The 26,075-nt window shown below is 42.5% G+C and overlaps 1 protein-coding gene across 1 annotated transcript; it reads left to right on the top strand.

Moving 5' to 3' along the window:
• Positions 1–214: 214 nt before the first annotated feature.
• On the top strand, positions 215–16,014 carry ccdc92 (coiled-coil domain containing 92; the record flags this gene model as incomplete). Its single annotated transcript, XM_080738530.1, has 4 exons — positions 215–392; positions 3,041–3,082; positions 14,684–15,053; positions 15,555–16,014. 4 exons carry the CDS (start codon positions 215–217, stop codon positions 16,012–16,014), a joined length of 1,050 nt encoding a protein of 349 aa, XP_080594656.1.
• Between the last annotated feature and the right edge of the window lie 10,061 nt (positions 16,015–26,075).

The raw sequence follows: 26,075 nt of genomic DNA, 5'->3' as shown, positions 1-26,075 counted from the left end.
CCTGAGACCTCCGACTATTGGCAGAATGCGGATTCTACTCTCATAGGTATTTTGGTGTGTGGGCACCTTAACAGGGTATTTCTATATTGCAGTATTGATGTTTTTACTTAAGTAAAACATTTGAGTACTTTTTCCACCACTGCATCTCTCCCCTCCCGTCCCTCAGGTTTGCATGTCATAGTGACCGGCGTCCATTGGAGCGTAGTCGTCAGCCATGGCATCGGCCAACGTCCCCCTGGAGAACCAGCTGCACAGTGCCCAGAAGGCCAACGCCCCCCTGGAGAACCAGCTGCACAGTGCCCAGAAGAACCTGCTGTTCCTCCAACAGGACCACGCCAGCACGCTGAAGGGGCTGCACGCAGAGATCCGCAGATTACAACAGCATTGCTCAGGTAAACTCATCGTTAGGGGTGGGACGATATGAAAATGTCATATCACGATTATTGTGACAAAAGAAATCGCGGTTTTACGATGTTATTTATCGCGATAATCAAAATCCATTATCCTGGGGCGGAACATTTGCCAAAAAGTACACATATTATAAGTACCTTTTTCCAATTATAGAGGGTTTACCGGATATGCAGCTCGGCAAATAAAAGGTGAATTTATCCTAGTGCATGACGGAGGACGATATCACGATGAATTAAATTGCCATGATACGATTATCGTGAGTGTTTTTTTTTTTTTTTTTTTTTACTTTTGTTTATTGGGTTTTTTAACAAGCATTCATTGTATGAATCAAGAAAATGTTTTAACAATGCTTCGTATATCCCCATTATCACAAAAAACATCTTACTCACAATAAACGATAATATCGCGTATCGTCCCATCCCTACTCATCGTACACAAACTCATGTCATCTCTCCGTGATGCTGTAGACAGGCTCAACGAGAAGGATTTCCAGAGATTTCGCATACTGTAAGGCCTGAATTAGGGCTGTCACAATTATTACATAATCGTCTAATCGCTATTATTTGATATAATCGCAATTATTTGGGGATAATCGTCATAATCATTTACATGTTGAAAAGTGTTTATATAGCTTATCTCCCGATTAGGGAGTCTTACTGTTATATGTTCAAATATTTGCGTTGTGAGCTTGTAGATCGGCTATTTCCACTATCAATGTTCTTTTAAAGTGTAAAGTTGTCAAATATGTCCTTCATTTCTTTGTATATTTAGGTTATGTGTTATAACTGCCATGTGCAACTTCAAAGCCTACAAGCCAAACAGAAATGTAATTGTCAACGACAAAAACACAATTAAATTGTTAATCGCAATTATTTGAGTGACAATAATTAATCGTCATATACATACAGAGTCGCGCGCTGTGATTCGAGTGATTTATACCGTTGTCTCCCAGACAGTGGGTCGCAACCCATTTGTGGGTCACGGACCAATTTTTATGGGTAACGAGTCACGACTCGAGTAAAAGTCCCATTTCCTTTTCCCTGCAAAGAAATGTTATATATCTTTCAAAAGATGGAAAATCTTTTGAACTATATCATTTTATTTTTAGAAATAAAAAGGAAATAGGAATCTTAAACGTTTTCAAACAAACAAACATCTAAGAAATTCCATAGCCGATCTACAAGCTCACAACACGGCGTGAAGCGACACGTTGTCAGCTTGTAGAATGGCTATTTTCACTTGTTTGGGTTCCGGATGAATGTCTAATTTCTCTTTTGGGTCACAGTCTAAAAAGTTTGGGAACCACTGATTTACAAAGCAGCACCTAGAAACAACGTAGTAGAGAGCTGCTGGTGATTTGGAGAGCTTTACTGTACTGTTGATATCAAACATTGCTCCTGCTGCTGTTGGCTCAGGGGTAGAGAAACCGTCCTTAGAACACAGAGGGTTCCCAGTTCGAATCCGGGCTCCCCCCAGAGTTAGTGTCGAAGAGTCCTTGAGCAAGACTCTGAACCCCTAGTTGCTCCCGGTGAGCAGGTTGGTGCCTTGCATGGTTCCCTCCGCCATCGGTTTATGAATGTGTGTGTGAATGGGTGAATGTAATGCACAATCTATGTAAAGCGCCTTGGATAAAGGCGCTGAACAGATGCACCATTTACCATTTATACACTTTATACAGTATAATAATAGACTTTTAAAAGAACGGAAAGAAGCACAGCCATGATGGATATTTACCATCAATTATAGATTTTCTCAACCACACACACTCACAACAAGATGACTAGCCATGATTAATCTAGCCCTACTGTGTAGTTGACGCATCATTAAGCTGACCTGGAACTCTCACTAATCCAGGGTAGACACAGTTGTGCGCCATATGGAGCACAGGGCGCTGCTGTCGTTGATTTCCCTAAACGAGTCGGGCTCCTGCTACGTGCCTGCTGCCCTGTCTGAGGAGCATGCTCTTGCATAGCTTAGCACACACAGAACGGGTACACATTATGATGTATTATTATTTTATGCTTTAACTATTAAAAAATAGCAGATATACAAGCTCACAGCGCGGCACCGAGTGCCGCGCTGCGAGCTTGTAGATCTGCTATTTTTGAAAAATCGTGAACATTTGAATTTTGACCCAATTCTATAAGTGTCTTTTGAATCCTTCTAAGGTTTTTTTGAAAAACCCTATGTTTCTATGTCAGCAATCTGGCCGGCCATCGTCAAAGAAAAAGTCCTTTTCACTGAACTGGAGCTCAGTTAGTCTGTTCTTGAGAGACTACTATGTCAGTGGTTCTCAAACCTTTTCATGTGAAGGACCCCCAAACTGATATTTATTTGGCCACGGACCCCCATCTCAAAATATTTAGTTCCTAGGACCACCCAGAAGCAAAATTTGAGTTACAAACGTTCGCTTTAAAATACAAATATTGAAAGATTTGCACACACTTTCACGACTTTTTCAAAAATAGCAGATCTACAAGCTCTGCACTTGGTGCCGCGCTGCGAGCTTGTATATCTGCTATTTTTTCAATAGTTAAAGCATTCAATAATCCTAGGCCTAAATGGGTTAACACACGCAGGTCACAGCCTGATTGCTGTGCTGACATATGACCCTCTTCTCTTTCCACAGAGCTGACATATGAGCTGACCGTGAGGAGCTCTGATCCCTCAGGTAAGAACTTTCGCCGAACTGCCTCTGGGCCCGTCACAATCATTACATAATAGTCGTCTAATCCAGGGGTCTTCAATGTTTTCAGGCCCTGGATCCCTTAGTTGAGAGAGAGATGAAGCAGGGACCCCCCACAACCTTGTCATAGATTCCATATCGTTTCATTGTTTGACAGCACAAATGTATTTCAGTGTAAATTGTCATGTCAATTTGTGTTTTCAGATATTTAACCACTTGAACCGTCAACACTTAACTCATATAGTGCCAATCCCGAGAAGACTCGTGAAAAATACTCGAGTATCACATGGTGCCAATCCCGAGTATTCTCGTGAAAAGTAATATATTACTGTAACGGCGGATACATTACCGAGAACAATGGCCGGAGGTCCGGAGACGAAATCCGTCCTTGATTTCGCATCATCACGGCTCCACGAGCACAAAATAGTCCCATCCATAACATTGAGGTGGACGGGGGATCTCATCTTTAATGTCCATTATCTCAAAACTACACTTTAGAAGCTAGGATGGAGGCAGATGCTCGCTTATGTTACACATGTATAAAAGCTCCCGGTCCGCCATTACACAACTCCACGTGGACAACGATCGGTTCCGGCGCAGGACCCGATGACGTCAGACCGGAAGTGTTTGCGCTGTGGACTTCTGGCCTTCAAAATAAGATAACGGGGGTGATGCCAACCTGAGACTGGCATCGTGGACTTTATAATCCGTTAATTTCATGGGCACTAAATGAGTTAATAAACTTGACCTTTCACTCTGTACTTAGTCTGCTCTTTATCTGCTCCTATACACCAAAGCTCTTTGCTGAAAATAGCCGATCTCCAAGCTCACAACGCCTCGCACTGCGAGGCGTTGTGAGCTTGTAGATCTGCTATTTTTGGCTAAAGTTCTCAGAATATGGACACTAGGGTTCAAGTGGTTAATATAAAAAAGCCACAAACAGTTCCCAATGGAGTGACAGCACTTCCAACTGTGTTCAAACTACAAACAATACACAGAAGGAACCAACATGGATGTTTTGCGCAGCCCTTCTGATGGCTGTGATGCACTGCTGTCACTCAAATGTTTCAACTGCAGCCGCGGTCAATTGTGGCTTCAATCCGAGTCAAGAAAGGGCAACGTTAAAGTCTGAATGTTGCAATATCCAAATATCCATCATTCATGTTCCAAAAATGTTTGATCCAAATCCATTCACTCCTGAACTTGATCTATCGTCCAATTGACCCAATTGTCAAATGTCCATTAATTTCATTTCCAATCCAACACAGAATCTGGTCCATAGATGAATCGTGTACGTGGGTAATTTTCTGTAGACAATATTATAGTGACTACTTCTTCCCAATGAAGTCTACTGAATTTAAAAGTAGTGCTAAGAAGCTGAGCTACAGTGACGCGTTTAAACTTCAAACTATACCCGACAACTTCTTGCATTTAACACATCGGGTGCCCAGAATTATTCGACGTTTAATTTGCTGGTGCCCATGGCAACCCGCCATTTTACCTACCTTCGAAGTACTGGCGAGAAAAGTAATCCGAGTAAATGTAATCCAAGTATGTCCTGTTTATTTCGCGAAAAATCTTTTCTTTCAGTCAGGACCGTTTTTTATCAATTCTAAGCCACAGTGTTTGTGTTACGGCAGGTAGAAGAGGCTGCGGTTTTGAGAAAAAAAATAAAAAAGGAAGAGAATCCGGAGAAAACGGCATTTTTGTGCAGCCGCTAAACAGGAAGTCAACGAGACAGACAGCACGTCCGGGTGACGTAATTTCGCGCTGCATGTTGGGAAATGGAGTTTGTTTCATCACCGCGGTAGCCAAGTGCAGTAGCTACAGTACAGTATAGTTTACTGTACAACGCGTCGAACGCGTCGTGGGCACACGTAAACATCAAAGAGATTGGAGCGTGGGCACCACGTGGGCGTTTAATGTGTTAAGGTGATTTATTAACGCACAATATAAAAGGTAAAAAAAAGGTTGTGTGCTGAAACTTAGATGAGTGAAACTGGAGGCAAACAAAACATAAACGGCTCTGCAGAAAAAAGATAATGAGACACTAGACAGGAATCAATCAATTAACGAAAATGAGACAATCAAAACGAAGAGTGGGAAAACCAAACTAAATAGAAACAACGTAAGCATTTTGGCTCCTACATATGGATCGCCTAATAATCTGGCCCAGATGATTAATAATAGAGGGTATGCGCGTGACATCACTGTTGCTGGAAGTTATGTGAGAACACGCCTACTGAGTGGCAAAAAAAAATCAAATTTCTGCCATTGACAGCCCATACATCCAAACAGAAAAGTCCTATCTGATTGTATTAAACAAAGTTAACTCACCAACATTGCGGCTGTACTGAAAGCTTGAATTATCCTCTTTCTATCTGCAAAGTTTTTGTTTCATAAAAATCCACCATAGGCATGTTATGAGCTACTTTCTGTCAAGACATTCTGTGCAGGTTTTTATTTTTCCAAGTGTCAGAGTTTGGAAGCACTCGTTTTCAACAACACAACATCCTACTGCCTCCTGCATTATGTGTTAACTAGAAACAGGTGGTATGCAGGGCCGTTGAGTGATTTGCAACTAGCACTTCCAATGCTCCATGCTGCTCAATGTTTTTTCTAGATTAGGGGGCGGGTCCCAGTGGACGTGCATACCCTCTATAGTCACGCCACAGTGTCATCTACCATGTTGAACGTGTTCCAGGTAAATTCGAATGGATTTTGATTGCAAGTAGGGCATTCACGAATAGTGATTTTTAGTATTCGAAATATTCAACCTCAAAGTATTCTAATAGTCGAATATTCGACAGGACTGGCTAAACTGTCAAATATTAACTCATTCCCTGCCAGGCCCGATAGTCCCGAGATTATTCCAATGTCTTTCCCCGCCAGGCCCGATAGTCCCGAGAATAAAAAAAAAAAAAAAAAAACTTTTTCAAAAAAAAGTTTTGAAACCCAAAAATGGAGTAGGCATGATAGCAATCGCGAAATTGCATGTTTAACCCCCATAGCAACCCCATCTTTCAAGCATGGCAGCCATTTTGGCAGCCATCTTTGTTAAACATAGTGGCTGTTATCTCATGAATGCCTGAACGGATTTCCATTCGGATTTTTTTGTTTGAAAGCTGTGAGCAATGTGGACACACGTGGTGCATTATCTAGGCATGGGTGTGCATGATCCGTGCACACCCAATTACATGGAAGTCTATGGAGACGAATGGCAGGTGGGAGTACGGAGGTATGTTAAAATGGCGGTCAATGTGTTAAGTAAGCAAGAGGCAAACATTTGTTGCGAGGCGTTGTGAGCATGTAGATCTGCGATTTTCACAATATTTATCTGTGGAACCGAGTCACATTAATACCTACAATTCCAAGTGCTTGTCAGGGTGGGGGCAGAGATGCCCACGAGTCTCATGATCACGAGTCGATTCGAGTCAAGAGTCTTTGGGGGAGGAGTCCGAGTCGAGTGTCGAGTCTCTGGGGGACGTGGGGGACGAGTCGAGTCGAGTCTCAAGTCTTTAAGTGGCGAGTCCGAGTCGAGTTACGAGTCTTTATATACATATATATCTTTTTTTATTATTTTTTATAATGATCTAGCCTCCAGCTGAAAAAGTTAGATGGCGCATCATGATCACCCGGTACTCACAGATACAGCTACAGCAGCAGCCAGAAGCCATGGCAGGCTAAATTAGGAAAGACACATGCATGTATGTACTCACAATCACGCTACGGAGGCTGTTAAATGTTCCACGATTAATGATAATGGATCCATTTCCCCCAGAAAACAGCTCTGAAGTAGACCTCCTGCCTCTCCTTCCTCGGTGAAAGTTCCTTGGAAGCAACGCAGTTATGTCCAATAGTAGCAGGGTCCCCGGCCGTCCGATCATCATCCAATGAATAAAATAATCCCAAAACCAGCCACACTTCAGTTGCTTGCTTGACACTTAAATCCTTTTTGTAGACCTTTGTAGCTATCTGTACTGACATTTTCCTAAGACAGCTTGAGCTAGACAAGTACTCAAATGTTGTTTTTAATAGGAATTGCGAAGCAATCACAATTTTTCTATTTGAAGAAGCCGCCAGAGCTGGACAGTAAGCAACATAACACTTTACTGCAGTTACTGCCGTAAAACGTATCGCTACTGGTTACCATAGCGACGTGTACTCTCAGTGTGGATTGGACCTGGGAATACATTTTACATCACTGTCGTAAACGTTTGTTGCCGGCGTATAATTAATATACTATATTAATTAAATTGTACTGGCAAGTGCATGATTGTATTCATGATCACTCCTTTACTGTATTAATATAAACAGACAGTATGTCAGGATTGATACATTACTTAGTCATTGATACAGCATCATTTTCAATAGCAGTTTTAGTTAAGATATAAATAAAAAAAAAATAAACGTGGTTCAACATAATCTTTATTCCAAAATAAAGCTTTTCTTTTACTTCTTTAGCATAAAGTTTTTTTTCCCTTTCATTTCCACTCCCCTCCTGCTTTTTTAAAAGCTATTTTTCTTTTTTAAAGTTACTGCAGTGCTGTGAAGAATCCTGACAGCACAACTGTAACATTACGGGCATATTTGGCATAACTTCACGTTAATGCTTTGAACAATAATTACGTGGGGTTAATTAGTAGATGCAGCTGGTGGAATTGACATCATGAAGAGAAGAGCCCACCGGAGAAAAAAGTGAAAACCCGACGCTAGAAAAGCACTGTCTCACGGAAAATCCTATTATCTTATCCAATTATTAAACAAATGCCACGTTAACTGAAGTAGAATAGCTGATGATGAGCTAAACATTTGTGTTTTATTTCGCCGTTTTAATATTTAAATCTTATTCTGAAAGGCTGCATGCAGCAGCTGTCCTGCCTACTGCTGCTACTGAACTAACAGCCTAGGCCTAGGCTACTGTAGGTTTATTGTTCAGCCTATAAACCTCTCAAAATCAACTATGGCTTATATTGTTTAGCCTATAAGGCTCCCAAAAAATCAGAGTTGCAAGCTATTAATCCACCTTGTCATGGCGCGTCGGCGTCTAGATATCATGGAAAGACGCACTATAGCCTATACGTGCGAGCGCAACAGATACAAAAAACAATTTAATAATCCTCTAGCAGTGTAACAGTAGGGCTACTGGGCATGGTAACCTCACGTTACTGCTTTAAACAATAAGTTAACTTACGAGGGGTTAATGAGCTCAGCTATTAGACCTATATAGCTGCAGCTGGTGGTAGTGGAACATTATTAATATTATTACGAGAGGAGGCTGCGCTCTGGAGAGAAACCCAACGTTAGATAAGCAGGTTCTCACAGATAATCCTATCATTTTATACAATTATTGAACAAATGCCAGGTTAGCTGAAGTAAAATAGCTGATGATGAGCTAAACATAGGCCTATATGTTTTATTTCGCCGTTTTAATATTTAAATCTTAGGATGAAAGGTCCATGCAGACGGCTGTGTCTGCCACGCTTTGCGAGACAGATTGCGGTTTTCCCAACGGCCCTGAGCTGCGGGCGGTCCAAGTGAACACAGCGAAGCGCTCCTGGGCTGGCCCCCACCGTTGCGCTTAAGTACGTTGGGAAAAACAACGCGGTCGCCGCTGTCTCCGTGCGCAACACTCAGCAGCACAGCGGCGCGCAGCCGCGCAACAGAGAAGAAAGAAAGAAGAAAGGAGAAGGAAAGGCAATATTTGTCGTGCTTGTCATGCATTATAGTGCTTAAAATAAAGATTGTTAACGTCGTGAACAATCTTTATTTTAAGCACCGCTCATAAGACTCGTGAACTTAACGAGTCTTATGAGCACGAGTCGAGTCAAGTCACGAGTTTTTGAGGGGCGAGTCCGAGTCGAGTGACGAGTCGCCAAAAGTGTCACTCGATTCGACTCGAGTGACGAGTCTTTAACTCGAGTCCCCATCTCTGGGTGGGGGTCCCCAGTTCAAATATGTTTATTTTGGGGGTCACAGCCTAAAAAGAAGGCTCTATACCTAATAATAATAATAATAATTCATCCACCAGGGGCATTGACAACTCCTATCTAGCCAAGCTTTATAAACTATATACCGTAATTGCCGGACTATAAGCCGCGGCTTTTTCCCCATTTTTTGAACCCTGCGGCTTATACTACAGTGCGGCTTATATAAAGATTTTTACAGCAAACGGCCAGTTAGTTAGTTTTACAATGTTCTTTAACAAGGATTTATATATAGATTTGTACAGCTAACAGCCACCAGGGGCACTCTAGCGGGAAGAAGGGAGGACACCTGCGGCTTATAGTCAGGTGCGGCTTATATATGTAAACATTTATTTTTTGTTCTAAATTTAGCTGGTGCGGCTTATATTCAGGTGCGGCTTATAGTCCAGCAATTAGGGTATATATATATATTTTAAAGAGAAAACAATTAAAAAATAAAAATAAGCGAATATTCGACGTCGGTGAACAACGTCGAATAGTGACTTTGATATTCAAATATTTGGTGAATGCCCTAATTGCAAGCAGTGTGCTCTCGTTGGGAACCTGTCTATATAGGTCAATCTAAAATCAAATGTGCTCTTTAAATAGTAGGGAAATACTGTGCTGGAGGACTGCACTAGATTTTAGACCAGGTCAGAGCCACCCTGGCCACAATATCCGCTGATCCGCTGGCTGCATAACTGAAGTGGCGGAAGTGCTGCGGTTAAGAGAAGTTACGTCACACAGTGCAGGTCTGTTTACATCCGCCAGCGAAACAAACCTAAATAGATTGTAGCTCTTAACTCACTCTTAATAGATGTAACTTTGTCAGAATCCATGTTTTTGATTGGAAATTGTTTATTACGAGTGCAACCGAAGGGTCGGGAGAAGTAGAAGTTTTTGTTTTTTTTGCCAGCGGGAGAATATACCACACTGTGAAAAAACAATAACATCCGGTGAAATTCTCCCGGCGGAAGTCGCACCGTTTTATGCCGTATCAGCCTCACATCGTAACCAGGCTTTTCTCTTGGCAGATGAGTAAGCCTGGCTACACGAGGCTAGGTCAGAGCTGGTCTAACTTTTCTCACTCCACCTAAGATACTGTCGCACCAAACCAATTACTGTATGGAAAGTACAACGGCAGTGGCATCAGTTGGAAACCAGGTGCAAGAAAGGGCCCTATGTTGTGTTTCTCTATGTTTGCATTTGGAAGTTGTCTATCTGTGTGAAGTGCAGAGATTATTTTATTAAAGCGATTCTAGAAATTCTAGTCCGCATTTAACTGTACTTGTCCTCACACCATTTTGAAAGACATTATGTTGCAGTAAATTAGCTCAGGTCGGTAAATGCGTCACTCAGGCCTCAATCCTGAAAGATTGAATGCCTTTCTTAAATTGTGCTTAGAATAAGGTTTGGCCGGGATCTCAAAGACGCCGTGAAAGTGCCCAAGACAAGCTAAAATCCATAAAGCAGTCAAGGGCTATAAATAAACGGTTCTCTGCCACACAAAAGACGGCTGTGTCTGCCCAAGACGTAATGTAGATTAAGAGGGTCTGACTGTATCCTGTAACACATTACACTTCTGCTGGTCAGTAGATAGATAGATAGATAAGTAGGTAGGTAGGTAGGTAGGTAGGTAGGTAGGTACTTTATTGATCCCCGAGGGGAAATTCAAGCGTTACAGCAGCTCATAAATAACCTGACTCCGCCAGAAGGTGGCAGCAATGTGTAGCATCCTGCCAAACATCTGGGACCGCTGAAAGAGAGTTGATATCCCGTAAAGTCCCAGTCCGGACCAATCAGCGGCAGCTACAGGCGGGCTCTATCAGCACTGTAGCGCTGAGACTGGCCTGTGCCTGTGATAGACAGGCAGCCCCATCGAATCACGTGCTAAATAGCTTGAAAAAATGGACACGCTTCCTACAGCAGATGGTGCAGCTTGCATAGCACTGCTGCCACCATCTGGCGAAGTCAGGTTAGCTAATAAAGACATCAATGAAAACACAGCATCATAATAATAAATACAATCTAAAAAACTGCATCTAAGCAAGTTAAACCTACAATAAATAACAACATAAATGACAATTCAAAACAAACATTACTAGAGATCTGAAAGCTTGTATCTGTGTATAAATAGAAAGACAGATACCTTTATTATCCCAAGGGGGGAAATCAGTCGCCCAGAGGCGGCACAGCAGTACAAAGTTACAGAGAAGTATGAAAAGAAAAAAGCACTTTTGTGTACAGCGAAAGAACAAGGCAAAAAAATAATAATCAAATGGTCAAAATGCTTAAGTTGCTTGCTGCCTGCAACCAATGCCAATTTACCTCGCCCCATATAGAACCTCACCCTCCGCTGGCGATCTGTTGTTAGCTCCGTGGTGAGGTCCTATGGACCTCTCAGCCCACCACAGCGGCGGGGATATCCCTTTTCGCGACAATGTATCCAAAAACCAAGGGTTTAAATCGCTTTTTTAATCAGCCTGCCTGCCATGTTTTCCCATTCAACCCAGAACTCCCCCGGCGGCAGTTTCCAGTACTGCTCCCTATTCTGCTACAATGCGAAGGGAGCATTGTAATACGCGATTTAGGAGAACTAAATAAGCGATGTAAACCGTTTTCCCAATGTTTTAAAACAGTGTTGCCATACGCAACAGGCATGATACATTTATTTTAAGAAGTACATTCTATTCCCCCCCCCCCCCCCCCCCCCCCCCCCGTTTCTATCTGGATATGGCAGCCTGGAACGGTTGTTCAAGTGCAGCTAAACTTGGCATGTTAGTAAACGTGCCACAATTAACAATAATGAATTGCAGCTGACCTGTGGAACCTGGGAATATACCATTTTGTCAAGATGGGGAGAATATAAGTGTGGAGAATATAATTATAATACCTTGTTAAAGTGACCATTTTGTTTACATTTTGCATTTGTAGTTATTTTACTGTAATTTAACAACATAATAACCAGAACAGATGGACAAAGAGAGATTCGTAGATTTATATTTTAAAGTAACTTTTATTTTCCCCCCTGGACCCAGTATGGCAGCTGCATACCCATGCCATACCCAATTAACGCCCCTGGTAGAAAGATAGTCTATATTTGGTTTAATTCATCTTAGATGCCTTTCTATAACTGAAGAAATGTCCCCTTACAACAGGATGTCGGTGGGGGTATCGGTTCCATGCCTTTTCCCCCCACCAATACTGATGCATGTCTGAGGAGCAATATGGTTATGGGGCAGCCTGTCAGAGGCCCTATCTGGTTAACTGTGGGACAACACAGAGATTGCAGTGCAGGAAATGAGATTATGTGTCATGGTGCTAATGCACAGTCTCCACCCTGCTTAGTGCAGCAGGGCTTGTCTGTTCCAGTCGGGGGTAAAAAAAGAAAAAACACACACACACACACACACACACACACACACACACACACACACACACACACACACACACACACACACACACACACACACACACACACACACACACACACACACACACACACGGCAATCCCCCCAAGCTAGTAGGAAAACAATAAACATATCCTTCATCAGACATTTCTCTGATAGGGGAGAAAGACAACCATAGCCCAGAAAACTATACTATTGAGCAGCGCGAAGGTCGACATCTTGCTGCCTCTAGAGTAATAGCACTCTCAAAGCAAGCAGGAAGCCCAACGCCTAAACCTTTAAACACTGTAGTTTAGTTTTATACAGAGGGAATTCAGGAAATGAACACCGTAATAATGCCATAATTGCAACCGTCAAGTCGTAGTTACTATCAAAACCTCCACCAGCAGTCAAACAGTCAGTCAGTCAGTCAGTCAGTCAGTCAGTCAGTCAGTCAGTCAGTCAGTCAGTCAGTCAGTCCGTCTGTCTGTCAGTCACGTCACACTTTTCCCCTACTCATATCTCTGCCACCTTAACACGATCCAATGATGCCAAACTTTGCACACACACTCCTTGGCTGCCAAACCACAAACCCCACCCCTCATTTCTCACATGGCCCTCTTCTAGCGCCACTATGAGGCGGATTCTTGCAAGACACATTTTTGGACACTGCTCCTACAGATTTTGCCCTAAAATCACGCAAAGCGGTACACAGTATCTCTACAGTCATGTCATTGACATGGATCTGTCCCATTTCCCATATTCCCTCCTAATTGGCTACCATTGCCTTCCAAAAGTTTATCTCCCAATTTAGGGAGTCTTACTGGTATAAAACTAGTGCCGTAGTTAACAGAGGCCTGTTTATGATGTCAGTTCAGATCTCTATTATAGTATGTCAGTGATGTACAGTATGACCACCAACTAACCAATAAGCAAAGTTGATTGACAGACAGACAGATACCGGAAAATCATATACAGTACTATGGTGATGCCCATATACATAACACACATGACAGTGTTTTGTTCCGCGATGACATTTCGCACAGATTAGCTATACGGTCCGAGTTAAACCCTTGAGTCTTTGACCGTAGAGGAGGGCGAGGTGATTCAGGGTGAGGGCTGCACTGAGAGAGAGCAGTAATGAAGGTCGGAGGATAGCAGTGGCCTCTCTGTCCACCAGAGCTGTAATACGAGCCTGGCGCTCTCTTCTCACTGCAGATGATTTACCATAGGCTCACACTGTCCCCCCACCCCCATCCCAACATCACCTGACAGGCAGGCAGGGAGTGTTCGTGGTCAATATCTGCACTTACATAATGTACTAATGGTGTATGTGTGCGTGTGTGCACGTGCGTGTGTGTGCATGCATACATCAGTTTAGTGCTGTTCATTCTGTGTGCATGAGTGTGTGTTCAAACCCAATAATAACTGCCAATGCAGGGGTCTTCAACGTTTTCAGGCCAAGGACCCCTTAGCTGAGAGAGAGATGAAGCAGGGACCGCCTCTACATATTGTATAAATGTGTGATGCAGATTTTCATTGATTTCATAGATTCATAGATTCATAGACTTGTTTGACATTGAGTTTGTTTGACAGCACTGTCATCAGTCTATGTTGGATTCAAGTTAATGTGTATTTTCAGACATTTAACCACTTAAATCGTCGATATGTTGTAAACTTGACCTTTCACTATGTACTTAGTCTGCTCTTTTTTACCCCTACACCAAACCTATTTGCCTGAAAATAGCCAATCTAAAAGCTCGCAGCGCGCAGCGCGAGGCGTTGAGAGCTTGTAGATCTGATATTTTTGCTAATTTGCTAAGTTCTCCTCGGAATATGGATTGCGAGGGTTCAAGTTGTTTATTTGAAAGAATTATCCTATCCGAATTGGCATCCTACATGTAGATCTGCTATTTTCACAATATTTATCTGCGGAACCGAGTCACATTAAATGTAATGTGCTTGTCAGGGTGGGGGTCCCCTGTTCAAATAAGTTTATTTTGGGGGTCACGGCCTAAAAAGGTTTGAGAACCCCTGGTATAGAGCATTAACAAATTCATCCACCAGGGGCATTGACAAAAAAAAAAGCGAATATTCAACTTCGGTGAACAACGTCGAATAGTGACTTTGATATTCGAATATTTGGTAAATGCCCTAGTGTGTGTGTGTGTGTGTGTGTGTGTGTGTGTGTGTGTGTGTGTGTGTGTGTGTGTGTGTGTGCGCGCGTGCAGACAGCAGCGAGGCGCGCTGCAAGGAGCTGCAGAGGCGCTGCGAGGAGCTGGAGGCGCAGCTGAAGGAGAAGGAGGAGGAGAACACGGAGCTGCTGCGCGACCTGGAGCAGAAGAACGCCATGATCTCGGTGCTGGAGAACACCATCAAGGAGCGCGAGAAGAAGTACATGGAGGAGCTGAAGATGAAGAGCCACAAACTGGCCATCCTGTCGGGCGAGCTGGAGCAGCGGGCCAGCACCATCGCCTACCTCACCTCCCAGCTGCACGCCACCAAGAAGAAGCTGCTGGCGGGCAGCTCCTCCGAGGCCAGCCCCAACGTCAGCCCCATCGCCTCCTCCTACAAGCCCACCCCGCCGCCCGCCAAGGACAGGTACAGCCAGGTTTAGTAAAAGCTTCTATCCCGCAGCGGTAGTTACACTGAACGCTGCTAAGAAACGTTGATCTGGGCGCCCGCTGGCCTAGTGGTCAAGGCGCATACCACATACTAGGCTATGATGCCTGCTGGCGTTGCCGGTTCGATTCCCGATCCGGACGACCTTTGCCACATGTCATTCCCCCATCTCTCTCCCCATTTCCTGTCAGTCTACTATATCCTATCAAATAAAGGCATAAAAAGCCCCAAAAACAATAAAACAATAAGTTTGTGCAATAACAGCTGCTTTTATTTACATGTTTGTCTATGCTGCGCATGCTAAGTGCAATAGGGGTTGTGCAATGACGGAAAGTATGGTTCTGTGTATGTTTTGTTTTATTGTTTTAGGTATATTTTGTAGTGATTTTAGTGATGCACTGATCGTTTGGCACTTTTAATTTCGTTGTACTTTTGACAATGACAATAAAGATCTATTCTATTCTATTCTATTCTATTCAGGCAGCAGCCGGAGACCCCCACCCGCCGCCGCATGAAGAAGAGCCTCTCCCAGCCCCTCCACCCGGAGCTGACGGAGGTGTACCGGCTCAGCCCGGACGGAGGAGGGAGGCGGATGGTGCTCCGCGAGGCGGTGGACGCCATGCCCGACCCGACGCCCTTCCTGCAGGCGGGCAGGGAGACGCCTCCCGAGGCGCAGATGATGCGCCGGCCCGCCGTCATCCCCCCCATCGCCTCCCCCGTCACCCCCCTGATGGGCGCCTCCTCCTCCTCGTCCAGCCCCCGCCACAGCCCCGCGCGGGACCGGCAGCACCACCGGGCGCACGTGGGCGTGGCCCACCGCATCCCCCACGAAACCCCTCCCCTTGCCCCTCCCCAAGCGGAGCTGGAGACGCTGGCCGTGGACCAGGTCAACGGGGGCAAGGTGGTCGGGAAGCGCTCCGGGGCGGACAGAACAGTTTAACTGGCTTCGTACGCGTACACGCGTACGTGTACATGTAGACATACATGTATTGCACACATACACACACGTGCACATAATGCTGCAAGAGCAGGAAGGAGCCTCACCCACTGTGTAACCTGCTTTTTATGCAAAACTGCTATTCAAAAAGGAAACAAACAAAACATTAATCGCTTTGTTTATTGATCTTCCTTAAAGGAGTAGTTCACCCCCAACATGACTTTTTTTCTATTGATTACTCGTGCCATGGAGACTTGAGTTCAATAATATTTTTTGGTTTTAGTTGCATTCCTAAGACAATAATTTAATTACAATTAATTTTACTGCCATTGATTCCAGATGGGGACCCGAATGCATTTGGGTCCCCATCCGGAATCAATGGGGGTACATTCACTATAATCAATTTTTTGTCTTAAATAACTAAATATTATTGAACTCAAGTCTCCATGGCATGAGTAATCAATAGAAAAAAAGTCATTTTGGGGGTGAACTACTCCTTTAAAAACGAAAAAAAAAAAAAAAAACATTTTCATGATGTAGAAAAGGACTACTGTACTTCACAGCATGCCAAATTTATTTATTTTCATGCCCCATGTGACTTACTCAACCATACATGTATTTTTTGCTTTAAACTCACTCCGTCGTACGCGGTGCATACTGTACAACACAATTCTCAGCCAAATACCTGCATCAGTGCCTGTTGGATTGGTTTATTCATTCACATACTGTATAGTCGTCGCTATTGCTTAACTATCTCTTGTCTATTGCATTTTCTCAGCGACACATGTCAAGAGCCTATTATCAACATGTGCGCAGCTACAGGCATAATGTAGATGATTAAAGTACTACTCTCTGAATGTCTTTTCATCTTAATGTGATGTTAGTATATGAATATTTACGGTAGTAAAGCGTTATTTACTATTTTAACTGGCTGGTCCAAAGGATGAAAAGCAAACGATTCACTGGCTTTTGCTAACTGGAAAAACAGCATTGGTTATGCAGTACAATATAATGTTGATAAGAGAGCATTTTCTGTGTGCGTGTGTGCGCGACTGAGAGAGTGAGTATTTCAAGGCAGATGCATGAGGTTGGTAGGTACTGTACTGTTGGAGAATGTGAAGTTTCGCTTTAAACAATGTCCATCGATGATATTTGTGATAAGGGCATTTTTGACAACACTGCTGTCACAGAACTTTGTGATATTATTACTTGTTCTTTATAAAATACTGTACATTTGTAATTGATTCTTTTTTTATTTACTGTTTAATATAGAATATGAAGAGAAAAAAGAAACCCACCTCAGATATTGACTATAGTAATACACCTCAAATGCTGAAAATACTCACTTAATGCCCTGCTTTTCACTGTAGATGCACTGGTCCTTGAAAACTACAGTATATCGATCAACACAATAAAGCAAGCTTTTTTGTTTTTGTTTTGTTAATTCTGTCATTTGTTACGATATCTACGATATCTCTATATTTCAGAACCGCCTAAACTTAACTGCAACTTATTAATTGCTGGTCTGCATTAATTAACTCCCAACAAGTATCAAAATATCGAAACTCTAGAGAAGAAAATATTAGCGACTTGAAGAATGCCTATACATTACTTAAACACACATTAACATAAGCCCTGAAAGTATTCACAAATCATCAAAAGAACTTCATACAAGCATTTTAACCAAAAGCTTACTAATGACATTGAACAAGGATGAGGCTATATTAAATAAGGAGTTAATTGGCTCACACCAAACGTGCATGTTTGTTTCCATGTATCATGTAACTGTTAGATACCGTCATGTTTTCCCCCATGTTTTAGCATTGGAAAATCTAGTTTATAATAATTCATAATGTCTAAGAGTAGCTTATACAAATTCCCGGCCTCCCAACCATCACGTATTTACATACGTCATACATGGGCAACTGGCGTCCCAGGGGCACATGCAGCCCCCAACTTCACTTAAGCCTGTTTTCCACTGGCCCAACACCACTCCACTCCACACCACCCACTTGTGCCAGGTTTTCCACTACAAGGACCTGGGTAGAGTGGTGTGAAAGTGGTACTAAACATGGTACTAAAAAGTATCCAATCAAGAGTAGGTCTGAGCTAGGCTAAACAGGGCCAAACACTTCATAATGACTGATCACTCACTGACTTTTCATTTAGACCACCAGGATCTAGTTGTAATACATGATATATTATATTGTTGTGTTATAACCACTATTATAATCTATTATAGTGTATTATAATTATCATAGTAATACATTAATACTTTATAGTGTATTATAATCACAGTTATAATCCATTATAGTGTATTATAATTTAGGATAGTTGTGATACAAATTTATATTGTATTATAATCACAGTTAAAAGGGTCAATTTGTTTCTTACCGATAGGAGTACTTTTGTGTAATGGAAAATGTCGATATTTTTATGTGGTGCGGTGTGGTGCTAAAGCTGAAGTCGAAAAGGGGCTTTAATGCGGCCCGCAGGTTAATATTGAAATACTGATACTGATTACTGATTTCGGCTGTTACAGTTCCAAACATGCAAACATGACCCTCTTTAATCACTTCAGTCAATATTAGTAGCTTAATTTTTTATGTCCAATTTATTTGTATTTAAGTTTCTAAAGTTAACATAAGAACATATAAATGCATTTGAAATAAATAAATGATAATACTTTTCAGGATTCCTGAAAATCACAGGCCATATAATAAAAGGGGCAGGAATAACATGATCCTTTTCAATTAGGAGTTTTTACCAGAGGTGGCCAGTGTCATGAGTGGCTGACTTAGGCAAAAATATGTTCCTAAAAAAATGACTTTAGTTTAAGAAGGTGATATGTGGTATTTCACATAATGCATTCAAAATATACAGATGAGAGAGAGAAGGGAAACAAAGAATAATAACATAATTACACAGACAAGTTATTATAGCCTATACGGTATGTATCTGTCCGTCTACAGTATATCTATCTGATCTAGTCTGCTCGCTTCCTGGCCCTGGAAGCAGACAGATCTGCAAAGGGGTTCTACAGTATGTTACCCTCTTAACTAACCCTAACCCCAAACCTTACTGTAACCCCAACCCTAAGGTAAGTGGGAACATAGAACCAGGGGTACAGGATGACTAGGTGACTGCACCAGGTCACCTCTTGTCCTCTCCTATGCTAATTAATCACCATTCTGGATCTGTCCAGGCTGTGTCAGCCGGGAAGCTTGACAGAGGAGTCCATAGAGGTGTGTAGAGCACAGCATTACCAGTGTGCTGAGGGTCAGTGGACTTGAGACACATGCTGCTTCCTGTATGTCAGGAAGTTGGTCATGATCCCTTCAGGCATGGTCAGTTGGGGGAAGGCAGAGCTGAAGCAGATTACAGGAAACCAATAACACCTTTATGTGTTTCCTCAAGTTTGGTTCCTCAAATCTGCTGCCGAGCCAATCAAATGGGAAAATGAACTGAAACAGGAAATAGGTAGCCTATATGCCACCTTCTGTAAACCTGGTACAACTGTGTGTGTGTGTGTGTGTGTGTGTGTGTGTGTGTGTGTGTGTGTGTGTGTGTGTGTGTGTGTGTGTGTGTGTGTGTGTGTGTGTGTGTGCGTGCGTGCGTGCGTGCGTGCGTGCGTGCGTGCGTGCTTTGTACACATTTATGTATCATTTCAATCCATAAGATTATTGTGCATGTTGAACCGCAATACAAATTAGTGTATAATAATAATAATAAGGAAAATAGCCACAACACCCTGTGAGCTTGTAGATTGTGAGCTTAGATTGGAGTTTGTAGAAAGTAAGTGACTGTTTCAGATGATGGCACATGGAAAATGGCTCCACAGACACAAGGCCACTGGCAGTAGACAGAAGAGCTTTTTCCCCAGGACAATCAGACACATGAATGATCAAGCTAGATACTACAACGCTTGGGAAACAGTATCCTACTACACCTCACCGAGGTCAGGGCAGCAGCCTTTAGTCATTAAGTTTAGTCTTCCTTGGCTTCTTGAGGACGGGCAGTTGTAGCAGCCAGGGCCAGCAGTTTCCAATGAGAAAAAAATATGGTTGCAAGTTGTTCTTCATAATAAAGTATTTGAGGGAGGAGAATCCTTCACCTTTATCTCTCTGAATAGGGGTGCTTTGAATGGAAAATTAACTGTGGCAATCTAGGTCACTGTTTGGTATTAGCAATATGTCTGCGGTTCCTACATATTGCCACTAGATGGCCACCTTGGACTACAGTACATTATCTTTCAAGCATTGCTGGAAATGAAGAATTGTAGAAGCACTAGATTCAGTAGATTGCACCAATTTATTTTTTACCACTCAAATATTCTCAGAGAACCCACATAATACTAACACTTTACACATTCAAACACTCTTCTGCCCAAATTAAGTGTTTCTGTAACAATACAAGTTCTCTGTCACACAAGACTATATTCATATCATGGTGGTAGCCATGGTAACTACATTATAGTGATCTGATAACAAAATAGATGTAGTAGGCTACAACTTTTATTTTTACCATGAACTCAGTAATTACACATAATCTACACAACCCATTGTTTGTTGGATTAGTGTGAAACAGGTTTGTAGCAGCCAAAAAAACAGGTTTGTAGCAGCCAAAGGTATGGCTCCTCCATACCTCCAAAACCTGATCAACCCCTACACCCCCACCCATTCACTAGATCAGCCATTACAGGGATGCTGACAGAACCTTCGCTAAAAACTCCAGGACAAAAATCCACTCGTCCGAGACAGTTTGCCCTCCTGGCCCCCCCAAGCTGTGGAATAAAATCCCTGTCACACTTAGAACAACGGACTCACTCGCTAGCTTTCGCCGTGGACCGAAGACTCACCTTTTCAGACTCCACCTAAACCCATAGCACTACTGAATCACTCAATGACCATACATGAAGCTAGTTAGCATTTGTTTTTAGGTTTTTTAGAATCCTTTTTTCTTTACTGATTATATTGTTTTTGTAGATTGATATTCATATACATTTGTTTAATGTTGTTGATGCTCTGAAATATTATCTTGTTTATTATAGTGATGTATTATCTGCTTATTGTAAGTCGCTTTGGATTAAAAGCGTCTGCTAAATGCCTAAACTGTAAACTGTAAACTGAAGCCTTTTCATCATTAAGGAAGTACTTCAACCATTTTCAATCCTATATCTTATTGGTCCTCACTACTAATGTTTATTTTGAATGGCCCCATTTCCTTCTACTCACTCTGCATCTCACAAAGCGGGCTGAACAGTTCAGAAACCGGAATACCAATGACATCATGGTTGGGGATTTCCAGACTTTCTTTTCCTGGAAAAGTTGAAAGCTGAAATAGAAGCCATTTCTCTTGCATCAATATATATATAAGTTTCAGAACTGAGAGACACAGAGAGAGTAGACAGATATTTAGCCATCTGATGATGAGCATTAGTGAGGATTAATCAATTAGCATAAGGCTAACATTGGGCAAAGTTCTACTTATATGTGAAGCTGAGGTTGAAATGTTGGCGTTACTGGCTTTTACCACCAAAGGGCAACGGTTAGTTTGCTATAGAGTTGTCCAGACCAAGGGATCCATTTCAAGGTGTACAATACTGTTGATGCCAGCTATGTTCAAGGTGAAGGTACACTTTATTGTCCACAAGGTACATTTGGCTTGGGCTTTCACCCCACATAGAATATCCAGTGCAATAAAAATACACAACAAGAGAGGGACACTCACGTGCACAAATAATGAGATTCACCTAGCACTTTACCCTCAGTCCTATATAGGTCTATATATTAACAGTTTTGTTGATACAGATACAAGTAGTATTTCAAATTTTCAAACTAAGCTACATGGCAAGCCTGTTCTACCAGAGGCCATTCATTTATACTCAACATGCGGAACATGGGTAACACCTCTAACTATTTTTGAGCGGTGCATGCCGCTCCAACATTTGACCATGTGTGTCTATTTGTCTACATATCAGCACGAGGTGTATGTATGTAGCACAACGTGGATGTCTGAGCACGGTAACACCAGCTGTGATGTTAGTTGGTGTGAGAGAATGGGTGGCAGAGGAATGGATATAGGGTGCGATGGAGGCAGATGATTTGCTGTGGCGAAAAGAAAAAGAAGATACTACAGCATATTGTTTTTACTTATAGTTCATGAGTTGTATGTGGTTTCTTACAAAATAACAAATCCCATACAAAAAAGAAGAAGAAAACAAATTGTCAAACTAAAGCAAAAACTAAGAATCTATCTATTAATGCACAAATCTCTGCGAGTGAGTGAGTTTAGTGACTTTATCCTTCGTGTACCTCAAGAATTGCCAGACCGATGGTCTTCATATTTTGGAGTGCAGACCTACTGATGACGCCACAGTGGAGTGCAGTGCAGAGTGTGAAGTCAGTTGGCTCAGGGGTCCTCCAGAACTGGCGTGCGGCACGATTACATGATAAGTCAATGCAACGGTGGGCGTCAGCTGCTAAACACACACACACACACACACACACACACACACACACACACACACACACACACACACACACACACACACACACACACACACACACACACACACACACACACACACACACACACACACACACACACACACACACACACACACACAGGGAGTGTGAAAGACGGTGGTGAGGGGGGCAAAACAAATACACACACACACACACACACACACACACACACACGCACGCACGCACGCACAGGGAAGGTGAAAGAGAGAGGGGGACAAAACAAACACACACAGAGGAAGGGTGTACGCATGCATTTTTGGTGCATATTTTTATATAGTGCCTTTATCCAGAGATTGTGCATTACATTCACCCATTCACACACCGATGGCAGAAGAAACCATGAAAGGCACCAACCTGCTCACCGGGAGCAACTAGGGGTTCAGAGTCTTGCTCAAGGACTCTTCAACACCAACTCTGTGGGAGCCCAGGATCGAACTGGGAACCCTTCGGGAACCCTCTGTGTTCTAAGACGGCAACTCTACCCCTGAGCCACTGCCGCCCCTAGCACGGCAGTGCCTGCACTAAACTGATTGAGCACTGTCAAATGACATGGTACCTGCTGACCAATGCACTGGGGCTGGGATCTATCATCTAGGGGACAAGCTGCTGCATGCCTTAAAGGACAACTCCGCCCTAAATCACTTCTAGGCTCATTTTCCTACTTATATTGATCCAAAAAGACTGTCCATGGGGTCTATTAGGCAGAAATGCCCCTGTTGTCCAGTTTCCCCAGCAGAACCCAGCAGCTCTCATGGCATAGAGTGGAGCCTATAAGCCTATCACTTTTACACTATTTGTTGTGGTCAAAAGTGTTTTTATTTTTCATGAATGTGGTACTAGTTGTCATTACAAACACATCCATGTCATCGTTGTCCCACACAAGCCATCACACTCTGCTAAACAGATGTTAGGCTTTTATGTGTTTTGCCAAGTCCCGGAAAAGATGCCCTGTGATTGGCCAGTGCAGTCACTTTGATTGGCACTTGTGCCGAATGATCACCCCAAAACATTATTTATGAAATTGTGGTGGCTTGTGTGGGACAACAAAGGCATGGATGTGTTTGTAATGACAACTAGTACCACATTCATGAAAAAGAAAATCACTTTTGAACACAACAAATAGTGTAAAAGCGATAGGCTTATAGGCTCCACTCTATGCTATGACAGCTGCTGAGTTCTGAAGGGGAAACTGGACAACAAGGGCATTTCTGCCTAATAGACCCCATGGACAGTCTTTTTGGATCAATATAAGTAGGAAAATGAGCCTAGAAGTGATTTATGGCGGAGTTGTCCTTTAATGAGTAAGGGGTTGGGGGATGGGGAGAGGAGTACTGATGACCCAAGGAAGAATCGTGTCAATTGTTGGCAATCATCAAGAAAATATATTCAAATGTTGTTATTTATTTAACTAAATACAATAAGCAAGAAAACATATTATTATATTATTATTAACTAAGACACACAGGAATAGCATGTAAAGCTGCAACAATCAATTATCTTCTTGAGATTATTCTATCATCATGCTATCAAGAACTGTTTTTGAGCGGTGCTAACCGCTCCTACGTCTGGCTTTGTGTGTACAGTATGTCCCTATGTCCGTAGTACGAAACTAACGTCACACAAGACTAACATCATAGTAAGTACGCAGAGACCCACATCACCACAGTTGATGTCACGGACAGAACGGCCCATACAAGGAGATATGCACGTGTGTCGTGTTTGATACCACAGGTGTGATTTTTTTTTTATATACTGCAGAACTGCTCGGTGGTTCCGCACCACCGATCCGACCAATATGCTCATATTATGGAGATCTCTGTCAGTCCTTGTCACTTCTATGCCCATGCCCATATATGGAGATCCCTGAGAGATCCCTGATGTCATCAGTATATGCCCATATGTGGGCATGCCCCATGTTTGTGCCCATATGGAGCTGACTGATTTGTTTGCACTGATGCCTGACACCACTACACATTGAGGTTAGACAACACACTCCATATTTGGGCGTAGCTACATAGGGAACCTCTTATATTGTTGTGGCTGAGTCATGGTGATGACCAGGGACGTGCTGGCCATTGGGAAAAGTGGGACAACTCCCGAACGGGCGGTTCATTCCAGGCCGGCCATTAGGAAAAAATATATAAATAAAATGTCGGCCTTCGTTCCATTTTGGGGGCTGGGCAGCCAAACAAAGTAAATCGTCACTGTCGGGCAGAAACCTTATATCTCCAAGTTTCAAATGTATACATTTTTTCGCAAAGCCCTGCTTCATCATACAAGGCCGTCGCACAAAAGTAGTGAAAACAGCAGATCTACAAGCACACAACGCCTCGCGGTGCGAGGCGTTGTGTGCTTGTAGATCGGCTGTTTTCACTAGTTTAAATCATTTTTAAAATGATAAATACAAAACAAACGGTTTTGGACATACAAGGTTTCCACCCGGCAACAACAAAATATAACTCATGTACAGTAATTGGCCCACTGGCTTGTCACTTGTCATGATCTGAAACGCCAAATCTTTGAGTAGCAGCAGCAGCGCTATAGAGAGAGATCTCTCTTTATAGCGTGCAATGCCAATGAGGGCCTCTCCAACTCTTTTTCCCATGCTGAATCAGGGGCCCAGCACGTCCCTGGTGATGACATGGTCTTCCCTTAAGCTAATTTTATAAACTAAATCAATTACCATAGTCTGAATTACCAGTTAGCTCGCCATATTCAATATTTCGTTGTACAACAGTGTTACACAACAATAGCTAAACTAATCTCACCTACCAACAATCTCACAATGTCTTGCATCATGATGCATTGGGAGCTTGTAGATCTGCTGTTTCGGTATGTTCTTAATCTATTAGGCTATAATCGATTCATTTGTAATACGTTAAATGAATTAGTTTGATTAACTGTTGCACCCCTAAACACATTGCTGTGGAGTGGTGAGTGTATGAGGGTCAGAAAAAAGTCAATCAAGCATTTTAGCATCTGAAACAGCAAGATTTAGGGTAGAATGCAATGGATTGTGGACATTGTAGTTTGTGGACATTCTTATAATCATAATTATTTTTGCATAAGGCCTATGGTTTATACTGGCCTCTCTCTGCAGGGTGCCTCTATAGAGCAGGTTAAAGAAATTAAATTGTTGGGTGTCACTATAGATGAAACACTTTCTTGGTCTACTCAGATTAAAAATATAGTGGTGAGAATGAGTAATGGAATATATGCAATTAGAAGGAGTGCTCATCTACTAAATGACAAAACAATTAGACTGGTCATACAATCTCTAGTTCTGTCAAATCTGGACTACTGTCCGGTTATCTGGTCTAGTGCATCAAAGCAAGACATTGGCAAACTTCAGCTTGCTCAGAACAGAGCGGCAAGACTAGCACTGCGCTGCTCTGTCAGGAGTAGTGTGGATGCTATGCATGCCAGTCTGTCATGGATGAGGGTGGATGAGAGACTGGCATGCAGCCTTGTTCTGTTTTTAAATAATGTTTACTCCTCACAGAAACCATTCAGTTTGTTTTTACAAGTACTACCTAT

The sequence above is a fragment of the Nannobrachium achirus genome (genome assembly GCF_963921795.1).
Source record: "Nannobrachium achirus genome assembly, chromosome: 12".
In the NCBI taxonomy this organism is placed as follows: domain Eukaryota; kingdom Metazoa; phylum Chordata; class Actinopteri; order Myctophiformes; family Myctophidae; genus Nannobrachium; species Nannobrachium achirus.
Note: the sequence above shows the minus strand (reverse complement) of the source record. Positions and strands in the feature narration are given on the sequence as shown.